General features: G+C 39.5%; 2 protein-coding genes across 2 annotated transcripts in view; both read left to right on the plus strand.

The window, feature by feature from the left end:
* Positions 1-2,894, plus strand: part of prkcea (protein kinase C, epsilon a) — a 38,640-nt gene extending 35,746 nt beyond the window's left edge. Inside the window, exon 15 of the mRNA XM_031315580.2 lies at positions 1,055-2,894. Coding sequence (XP_031171440.1) covers positions 1,055-1,204 — 150 coding nt within the window. The 3' untranslated portion in view covers positions 1,205-2,894. The remainder of the gene's footprint in view (positions 1-1,054) is intronic.
* Positions 2,895-3,076: 182 nt separating this feature from the next.
* epas1a (endothelial PAS domain protein 1a) lies at positions 3,077-10,437 on the plus strand. Its single transcript, XM_031315583.2, has 9 exons — positions 3,077-3,367; positions 4,392-4,558; positions 5,391-5,638; positions 5,755-5,839; positions 6,042-6,142; positions 6,435-6,598; positions 9,006-9,112; positions 9,188-9,356; positions 10,243-10,437. Exons 1-9 carry the CDS (start codon positions 3,342-3,344, stop codon positions 10,304-10,306), a joined length of 1,131 nt encoding a protein of 376 aa, XP_031171443.1. The 5' UTR covers positions 3,077-3,341; the 3' UTR covers positions 10,307-10,437.
* Positions 10,438-11,368: the final 931 nt, after the last annotated feature.

Here is an 11,368-nt window from a genome sequence, read left to right on the forward strand (position 1 = left end):
ACACATACACAAGCACACACTAATGTTTTATTACCTCTAAATCTGTGAACTGTGACGATCTATTGGTTTTCATTTACTTATAGATGCATGTATCCTCATTTAAGGCTATTTATTTAGTTTTTTACGAACTTTTAGTAAAACAAAAGTTGTTGTGTCCTGTTGCAAGAACACCCGGTTTACAGTAAAACGAGGTCCTCTTGTGGCAAAAACAGCTCACAAAACCTTTATCAGTGATGGAAAAAAATGCAAATTAGTCACTACTCATGTAGCAGTTAGTTATATAGTCTCACTTTGAATCATACATTTGCTCTTTTTAGGCTGTATTTCATTTTAGTAAAATTAATGTATGGTTGCTTTGTGTAAAGACAAAATTAAACCCTGATGCATTCAGGAAATGTGTTAAATATTTAGTTAAATATTGAAAATATATTGTGAAAAAACATATTTACATTTCCTCAAATTGTTTTGTTATTGTATCAGGTATTACTGTAGGTTTTGCCATTGGTATTGAAATATTTTAAACAACAATACAGAACTTAATGTCTGAGGAACCAGGAAAGTACAACATTACAATATTTCACAATAAAATGCAAAAGCAAAGATAAGAGGAAAGTCTCCAAAAAAATGTATTTAAAGTAAATAAAGATGAATAATTAAATACTTCAATGCAGTAAAAATGCATTTTTATTTTATCTTATGACCCTTGATATTTATCTCGCAAACCCCTGAATGTGGTGCCCATCCCCATGTTGGAAACCACTGTTGTAGAATTGGTTGCCTTACATGTAGGTACAGTAACAATATGAACATGTGTGTTATCTTCACAGAAAAGGCAGTAAGTCTCAGCAGTCAGAAGGTGTCGCTCTAATGTCACCTTTAAAGCACTAGCTTGTTGTGAAGTTTCTTCCTCTGACGTCCCTTTCTCCGTGTGTGTGTGTGTGTGTGTGTGTGTGTGTGTGTGTGTGTGTGTGTGTGTGTGTGTGTGTGTGTGTGTGCGTGTGTGTGTGTGTGCGTGTGTGCGTGTGTGTGTGTGTGTGTGTGTGTGTGTCTGCAGAAGACCAAGCGAGATGTGAATAACTTTGACCAGGACTTCACCAAGGAGGACCCTGTGTTGACCCCCACGGACGAGGCCATCATTCGACAGATCAACCAGGAGGAGTTCAAAGACTTCTCCTACTGCGCCCCCGAGGAGGCGCAGACCTAACACACACACACAAACACACACACTGATCAAACACTAAACACTAAACCTGGCACGCACGGATGCACACATTGCTGACACTCATACATGTGTAGAATCATGAATCCCTTTACAAAACACACACACACACACACACACACACACACACATGCACACAGTCAATCCTTTACTTTGAAGCTATTGGTTGTTGTTACTTTTTGGAATATTCTTTACTTGCATTGTGTTGTTCTTGTTGCCTGGGGTTTATTATGACTATAAATATGACTATGAATATAGATTTACACACTTGCACATGCTCTCACAAACATTCCCACGCTGCACACTTTTAATGCAGATTTACACACAAACAAAAACGACAATCCGAAGTTTTACTCACAAACACAAACATGCTCACTGCACATGCTCAGACAACCAAAACACACACGCACACACACTTACACTGCTTCTCTCCCCAGCACCAGGACTGTACAGTGGGTGCTGGGTGCTGGGTGCAGAGGCCTGTATATAGCCTGTGTTGAGTGGCTGTATCGTGTTGGTATTGTCTGCTAGTAAAGGAGAGTTGTGGCGCATGGACAAGCACCCTACCTGTGTTATTACTGTCCTTATTGTGGACCAGTTAGGGCTAAATACCCTTTGTGCAATACGCTGACTATCTATATATTTTATTTGTTTTTTCATGTGTTGTTTTTGTCTTTTTTTCTCCTCAAAATGTGTTTTTGTGTATGATTGAAATCTTGCGCTCATCATCCTCCTGTCTCATGTGTATAACGAGAATGTCGAGCTTACAGGTTACAGGCTATAGAACTAATTATGTGGAGCAGAGTGTTACAGGCGGCCTGTGTAGCAGCATAAAGCCCAATTTCCAGCTATTTCATCCATCTGCTAGTTTCAGAGTCCGTGTCTGTCCTGCTGGTGTGAATGTACTGGCCCGTGGGCGTTTTTTTTTTGTCGTGAATGTACATATTCGTAAGTGAATGCTTGACTTTTCTTTCTCCCTTTCGGTGTGTGACTTTTTATCCTCAGCATTTTTGTTTCTATAGTTACCATCAGTGTTTTCAGCCCCCCCCCCCCATCCTTCCCCTCTTCTCCAAAGCACCAATTCCCCTTTCCTGCCTCCAGCAGCCGTCTCACTCAGCCAAAACCACTTGCTTTTCTGACTTTTGCTTTTATTTTTCAAGAATGGCTTTTCTTTCTTATTGCTCTTTCTTTTTTATTATAGTTATTATTATTATTATTATTATTATTATTATTATTATTATTATTGTTATTGTAAAGTGTATCTGGAGGAAATCTTTGTGTATAAAACTATAACTATACTATCATAGGTCTGTTACAGCCGGGCGAAAAAGAAATGTGGAAAACCAGCAGCTGAATTACCTCTCATTTCCAACACACACACAAACAAACCACCACATACAGACTCTCTCCTTTGCCTCCTTCCTCTTCTTCTCTTTCTTTGAAACACACACACATGCACTCACAGTGAAGGACTGTTGTCGCGTGTACTGTACAGTGATCTGAAGGCGAGCTGGTTGCTCTGTGTGCAGTAAAATCGGTGTGTAGTGAAGCTTTGTGCACCCAGGGGTAGGGCTGTTCCTGGTCACACTATCTTACTCTGTGCCAAAATGTAGTGCAACAGCCAGGCTATTCCTGTCTGGTCTGATTCCAATAAAACACTGAGCTGTCTACATCACTTTCAGACTCATCTGTGTTGTCTTTCCTTCCTCGTTTCTATTGATTCTCGCCTGCTGCTGTTCAGAGGCAGATCTGTTCTGTGGGATGCTTCAAAGTTTGTGTGAGAGAAGGGGAGGGGGGAGTGGAGAGAGGGAGGAAGGGGAGGGGAGGGTGATGCTCTTCCTGGCCAGCTGACCTATCATCATGCTCAGTTTTGGAGGCCCTGTGCACATGCAGAGGGGAGAGGAGACACTCGCTGTTGAAGTCATCTGTGCTGCGGAGGACCACTTGCCTTGTGACATTTGGCACCACTAATTGCCTCTCTGATTAATTAGACTACCTGTGATGGTGCAAATTGTAGCAGGGAGATTCCCTGCTGTGCTGTGAACTCCTGCTGCCTCCATCTCTTTTTGTGTCCTGAATCAACGTTCACCATGGTACCGGGTAGAGACGCCTGTTGGACACGATGACGGCCAACAAGGAGAAGAGAAGGTAAAGCTGCATGTTGCTTTGGAATATTTTGATAACCATCTTCATAGTATATCTGATATGTTTTGCAAAAAAAATATTTTTTGGTTTTAATTGAATTGTTTCTATGACAGTTGGTGATGTGGTGAGCCCAAAGATGGTGGTGTGGCCACGCTGGGCATCTAGAGTTCAATCTTACCAGAATGCACTATCACCCTTCTCCATCTGTTCATCAGTGGTGGAATAACTACTCAAATCCTTTAAAGAAAAGTAAAAGAAACAATACCACAATAAAATAATGCAAGTAAAACCCCTGCAAGTAAAAGTAAAAAAGTATTATATCAAAAGTAAAAGTAAGCATGCTCATGGAAGCATGAAAACCTAAAATTGGAGATTTTGTAACTCACCAGTGTTATCTTAGTTGACGTATAACATGCTTCTCTTCATGTTGACAAATGATCTACAATCTCATCAGATAATATCAAAAAGTCCTTGTTCTCATCAAGCTGAAACAGTTGAAATGTGAATGTTTTTCAGAGTTCCTGCCAAGTTGACGTTTTGGAGATACGGTGATGTTTTATCAGTTTTAGTTCATGTTGAAGGTAGAATCTGAATCTGCAAAGTTACAGTTGTATAGTGAGCAAAATGTACAGTAAAGAGTATTTCTTTCTGAAATGTACTACCTCAAAGAGTCTTTGAGTAAATGCATCTTCCTATCTTGCACCTTTGCAATTCTCTCTTTGACTCTGGAACTCTGGACTTTGGAAATCATTTAAGTAATCTTTAACAACAAAAAAAACAAACAAAAACAAACCTGTTACTATGTTTAGTACAACAAAAGTAAAGTTACAATTTTAACCACGGCATCATAATGTTGTGTTCCTTCTGTATTCATATAGGGACATGTAGTGTCAGTGGCAATGCAGTATGAGTTTATATTGACTTTATTGTATTTAATGTCATTTTCATTCCATAAAGAAATCCATTTCAATGTTATTGAGATGATTTGAGTCATGATGATTTTTCTCCTGACCTGTGTCCTCTGCAGGGTGATCAGCCGCGATGCAGCCAGAAGGAGACGACAGGTGGAGTCTGAGGTGTTTGTAGATTTGTCTCGCCTCCTGCCGTTCCAACAGTCTGTCCAAGATCACCTGGACAAGCCCTCAGTCATTCGCCTCACCCTCAGCTACATACGCATGCACACACTGCTCAAAGGTACAAACGATCATCACACATGTTGGGGTCTTGCTTTGAACATAGGCAATCATCTAACACCATAATTGGTCAAAAGATCAAAAAATACTTTCAGCCTCATGGTTAAGGGCATGTGTCAAAACAAATCTATCTGTCATTGAGCACATTTATCGTATCCATTCAGAATGTTAATATGCATATAATGACAACAAATAAAATAGCAACCCAAAACAGATCTTACTATACTTATTAACGCAAACAGAAATGAAGTAAGTTAAACAAAATAACATATTTTTCACTTAAGAGGGACTTTGAATATTTGGTTAAGTCACAATGATGTGATGTCTGCATGTTCAATCAATACCAATCAATACCTTATAAAGATCCAACAGAAGTTTGGGAATTTACAGATGTTAAAATATGGCAGGTTCCCATCATTTTTCAAGAGCTGTACAATAAATACAGCTTTAAAGGAATTTATGGTAAAGTGTCCAACATATTTTGTATTTTAAATTGAACCTTTGAACTAACTTTAAAAATAAAATATATGCATCAAAGTACTCTGAAGTATAATTGAAATGTACTTTTTTTCTCTTCTGCTTCAGAAAAAAAAATCAGTTTGTTGTGGTAAACTTTAATCGCAAGAATGGTGGGTTTGGGAAAGGTGTTAACACACCTAAAACACACACACACACACACACACACACACACACACACACACACACACACACACACAGTCTGTAGTCTACAACATCCACAATGCACCGAGTAGTTTCATGAAAGGAACTATGTACTGTTAAAAAAAACAGACAGCACAACCAATAAAACAACTTCCTTTTTTGCACTGTTTTAGGGAAGACTGGGATAAAAGTGGAGGCCAGTCACGCAGTAAAATGTGGACAAGTAATGGAAAGTGGACAGGAATGGCGAGGGTGTGACAGAGGACGTGACGATGAGGAGAAAAAAACTGATAATGTGGAGGCCTCGGAGGAGACGAACATGTTCCTGAGGATCCTGGAGGGATTTCTGATGGTCCTGTCCACTGAAGGAGACATGATCTACCTGTCTGACAATGTCAGCAAGTACATGGGCTTGACACAGGTACACACACACACACACACACACACACACACACACATTTCTACACAATTGATGTAATGGTATACATTTAGGATGCTGGATTTGTAGATGAATATGAATTTCATTTTCTCTGACAGACTGAGCTGATGGGACACAATATTTTCGAGTATACTCACCCTTGTGACCATGAAGAAATCAGAAATAACCTACGTCTAACAGCAGGTGTGTGTGTGTGTGTGTGTGTGTGTGTGTGTGTGTGTGTGTGTGTGTGTGCGCGTGCGTATGTGAGCATCGAGGATGGTTGGCAGCAAGAATCTATGTTCAGTTTTGGTTGTATATCCTGTGATTGTGTGTTGTTTTTTAAGAGATCATACAGATTTGAAAAGATTTATCCCTGTAGCTTATTAAATCGCTTGTTTTTTAGAAGAAGTTTGGTGCGGTGCAAAGAGGGACTTTATCATGAGGATAAAAGGTGCTCTGACACACAGAGGAAGAAGCTCTAACCTCAAGTCAGCTACATGGAAGGTTGGTGTGAAGCAAATACACAACATTGTCAAGCAGCTAACAGTTTCTAATAATATTTAGAATCAGAATCAGAAAGGGCTTTATTGCCAAGTACGTTGCACATACGAGGAATTTGTCATGGTGTTGTTGGAGCATGTCACACATACAAATATAAGAAGGATAAAAAGATATAAACAATATAAGTATAAACATATACACACAGTACGTATTAATAACGATAAAATAAATTTAAATAAATAGTAAAATAATAATAATAATGGCTTAGTTTGAATCCCACTCTCTCTGGTTTTAGGTTCTCCACTGTCAGGGTCGAGCAAAGGTGTGTGTCGCCCCATCTTCAGTTTCCTGCCTGCTGCTGACCTGCCAGCCTCTGCCCCTCTCACACACACTTCTCAGCACACACACCTTTACCAGCCAGCACAGCATGGACATGAGGTTCACTTACTGTGACCAGAGGTGATTTACACAAATCACACACAGGGTTCGGATTACGTGGGAGCCAGTGGGAGCTGAGCTCCCATAGAGAGAGGATGAGCTCCCATGAAAGCAGTAAAATCATACACATGTGGGGGTCTATAAAAATCATCATTATTTAAATCACAAATAAAGCACCTTTCCCAAACACACGGAGCTCTGAAGCAGACCTTAGTGTCCACTCTCGCTGTAAAACTAGAGATGAGCAGCGGCACAGACCACGAAGCTGCTGCAGCGCGCCTTCCGTGGTCTGTGCAGCTTCAGGTTTATAATGGACGCGCTCTGCTGTGGGCATGCTGCGACAGATGTGTCCCGTTTGTGCTCCGTGAATTTCTGCTGTAGTTTCGGTTTCCCACCCCCGATGTAGAGCAGCGTACAGCCACTTCCCTAAACTTTGTCTCATTCAGAGACCAGAGACCCAAACGGGGCTCGAGTCTGTCAGAAGGTCTGAGATCTACCGTATCAGCAGAGCAATCACGTAATGCACAGCAGACTATGATGCAGGTAGATTCTTTTCAGAAATATTGTGACATTATTCTTGTAATAGCCTATTATCACTTTATTTTTCTCAAAATATCACGACTCCTCCAAATCTCAGAGAGCACAGATGAGTTATATTTTGAATATGCACAAAGGTTTGAACATGAGCAGTAATCTTGCTCAAACATCTGAAATATTACAGTCCAGGGGTTTATTAATTCATTAAAATGAATTAATGTATCATTGAGGTGAATAATTGTCATGTGCACATTTAAGGAGGTTACTTCCCCAACAAAAGACGCAAAAGAGGAGGAAGGAGTAAATTATGCCTGTAGAGGCTACATGTGTGCTGACTCAGCTATAATTAGAACAGGCGATCTACAGGAGAATATATAGCAATACAGAATGCCTGACAGCCTTTTGTAATATATTCCATTATGTTTTTATATTTGGATTGTAATCTATGCTTCCCTTTACATAAAGATATTTCCAGCGTACATTGATTCAGAAAAAGGTAAATAGGTGCATAAAAATTCACCTGAATGCAGGAAATGAAATGTTTAATGCTCAAAATTTGCTGCTCATAGACTTCTTCTTTTTTTTCTTTTTTTTAAAGAGACCCCCACAAAGATGAAATCATAATTCGAACCCTGTGTATACATACACATTTGACAGCACACACGCATATACAACTTAATACTTATTTAAATAGGCAGCCTTTTTGCAGTTACCAACCATCGTGTATCCTTATTTTTAGTTATTGTGAATAGGATAAAATGTTACATTATTTGAGTAAAGCAACAGCTGATTGCAAAAACCCAAGTGGAAGTAGTGTTACCCTGCTAATTTTTTACTTCAACAAAGTGGTTTAGAAGAAGCCTTTAAAAAGCACTCTACAATGTCTTTTATTTCCACATCATGTAGCATGGAAGCATTGTTAGCTCATTTGGCAATGTACGTTAACAAACTATTAAGAAAAAGGAGGGGAATTCTTAAACTTAATGCTCATTCCTTTTATGACTAATCTGTGCTGCAATGACACAGTCAGTGCAGCACATATTCACAGGTTCCAATGTCAGTGTTTGTGTTTGACATGAATAAAACATCTTTAAATGCACTTATTGTAAGTCACTTTGGATAAAGGCGTCTGCTAAATGAATGTAAAGTAATGTTTGATGCATATGCTTTTCAAAAATGTTCTCTTTCTGGCGTGAGTCATAGTTTTGATTAGTTACTGTCGAAATGAAATTGAAATAAATATCATAACTTATAGTTTTATACACAGTAATGTATATTTACTACACAAAGAAGCATCTTGTGTATCTTGTGCTGTTAAGCCAAACATTATTCTAGCCCACTCAAACTTTATTTTAGTGGTGATCTCAAAGTTTCCGAAGATACCAATATGTCAGGCTAAATTTTGGCGAAAAGTGTAGAATCATGCACAAGACACCTAGAATGTATCCGTTTGATGGATTGATGCAGCTGTTAAAAATATTGAGGTTGAATCTTTCTCTCAGTATAAACATTATAGCTTCCTTGAAGATCTGAAACAAGCTGATACAGAATGAGTGTGAAATAAGACGATTTTAACTTCATTCAAGCTGCTAAAAGAAAACTGGATTTTAAGGGGTAATTTAGCATGAGAAAAAAAATCTTTAAGAGCTTTAACTGTTCCCTTTTTACCTTCCCCTTTTTTTAATTTCAGGGCTGTGACTGCATAATATCAGTGAACCTTAAACTTGTTTGTGGCTGCTGCTAAATAAGTAAAACTAAGTCAATTGGTGGGACGAAGTTTGAACAGTAACGAATTCATAAACATTAGTTCATGCTTAAAGACTTTTATCAGGCAGTATTTTTGTAAGATAAATTCATATTGTCATGTCTTCGTGGGTTTGTATTTTTGCAGAATGACTCTGCTTTTAGGTTACAGTACCGAGGAGCTGCTGGGCCGTTCCATCTATGATCTCTGTCACATACTGGACACAAACTGTTTGACCAAAAACCATCTCAACTGTAAGTAGTGATGCACACATACACATATTACACATCTATTAATATCTAATTTCACATCTCTCTCACTTTCTGCAGTGTGTTTCAAGAGTCAGTCAGTCAGTGGTCAGTACAGGATGCTGGTGAGAGGTGGAGGTTACGTCTGGGTGGAGAGTCACAGTGCTGTCATCCCTAGCGTACGACCCTCCAAGTCCAGGCCTGGGGCCCACCAGCCGCTCTGCATCCTCTGTGTTACCTATGTCCTCAGGTGTGTGTGTAAAGCTTAGTCCATCTCATTGAACGTTTTATGGAGGATGGCAATGTTGGTTGGTCCACCACGTTCCAGACAGAAAAGAAACTGACGGATTAAGCTTTGTACAGACAATCATGTTCACAGGAGGATGAATCCTACTGACTTTTGTTGAGCCCCTGGTTTTTTCCTCCAGCGCCTCCATGAGATTCACATTCTGGTTTTCTGTGAAATTTCTATTCAACTTTTGGATGGATGGCCATGACATTTGGCTCAAACATTCATGTTTCCCTCAAGATTAATTAAAATCAGTTTGGTGATCTCCTGACCTTCCATTAAGCCGCATCATCATGCCAACATTTCAAATTGTCCATTATTTTGGTTTATGACCAAATACCTGCAATCACATTCTCATCTGCCTCAGCTTTACTTTGTGTTTGGTGCTAAATAGCAAATGTTAGCATGCTAACACGCTAGACTAGCATTGTGAATATGGTAAACATTATACCTGCTAAACACCTGCATGTTAATATTTTGCATTGTGAGCATGTTAGCATTAAGCTCAATGCATTACAGCCTCACAGAGCCGCTAGCATGGCTCTAGTCTCTTAGTCTTGTTGTTTCAAGCGTGGACTGTTTGGTAAAACTTTCTTTGTTGGTGTGTTTAAAGTTGCACTGACGTACAAGATTTTAGAGTCAGCTGCCAAACAAACACCTGCTCAACATAAGAAATGTGCCATGTTTACTGTACGCTATCCTTTTGCGAGACTTGTGTCCATGATGATGAAAGTCCCCTAAACTTTACAAAGTAGTCATTTGCACCCAAACCATGATATTGTCCTTAACCTAACCAAACAATAACCAGACCAAATGGTTTAATGCTGTATCCATGTGTGTCTCACAGTGGAGTGGAGGAGCCGTCCCTGCAGCTCTCTTTGGACCAGGCTGTCCACAGATATTTGAGATGAAACTTGAGTCTGGAGAACAGTCTGCAAAACCCTCATCCTCAAAGAAACAACAACAATCAGTCTGTGAATTCTTAGTAGTTATTTTCGTTGATCTAACTTTTATTAAATATTAAACTTTCTAATTCAAAACAACTTGCTGTGTGGTTTTGTGAACCACTGATGTTTCTGATGTAGCCTATAGTATTTGGATATAGCTCCAAATATTTGAACTGTCAGAACCGTTGACAACCACCAGACAATTAAACTAAACCATGGGGAAATATTGTACATTTTAAGCCGGTTGTAGCATCAGGTTTTGATAGATCAGGCAGATAACTACGCTTCAAAGTGTTTGCATAATCGTTGCAGTAGCTTCACTTCTTTCTTCAAATTAAGGAAACTGAAAGCTTTAGGTGTAGATTGTGGTTGACAGGCAGTTGACGGGGCGTAGTGAGAGTTATAAATTGTTGACGAAAGCAGGCAGTTTGACTTTTTTTTGACCTCTCTGGGCCTGACCTTACTTCCTGTGGGGTTTCCTTCTGTGCCACCTGACACATGGGTGACATCTGACTGTCAAATGTGATGTACAGTACACACACACACACACACACACACACACACACACACACACACACACACACACACACAGAGTATATATAGAGAGATATGCATTGTGCTGATGAGGAGACATGAGCAGACGCAAGTCAAAGCCACAACTTCCTGAATAGAGAAACTCGATAGGAAAGTTCTCGTGGGAACCTTTTCAACTTTTTACCTCTCAGCTTCTAAATACACACACACACACACACACACACACACACACACACACACACACACACACTCTCACACACTCTCACGCTTTACTGGTGTGAAACAGCACACAATATTACATGGTTTCTTTTAGCACTGTGTGTTGCAACAATCAGTCTCCTCATCGCTTGTTGAAAAAACATATTCTTCACCTCCTCCTGTACTGTGACAGTGGCTCAGTGATGTGGTGATATGTCTAGACATCTAAATTAAAGTTTACGGGGCTAAATTTGGTTGAAAAGTAAAGTATTTATTCTAATGTGTTTCAATCCA

The sequence above is a fragment of the Sander lucioperca genome, chromosome 22, assembly GCF_008315115.2.
Source record: "Sander lucioperca isolate FBNREF2018 chromosome 22, SLUC_FBN_1.2, whole genome shotgun sequence".
Taxonomy (NCBI): domain Eukaryota; kingdom Metazoa; phylum Chordata; class Actinopteri; order Perciformes; family Percidae; genus Sander; species Sander lucioperca.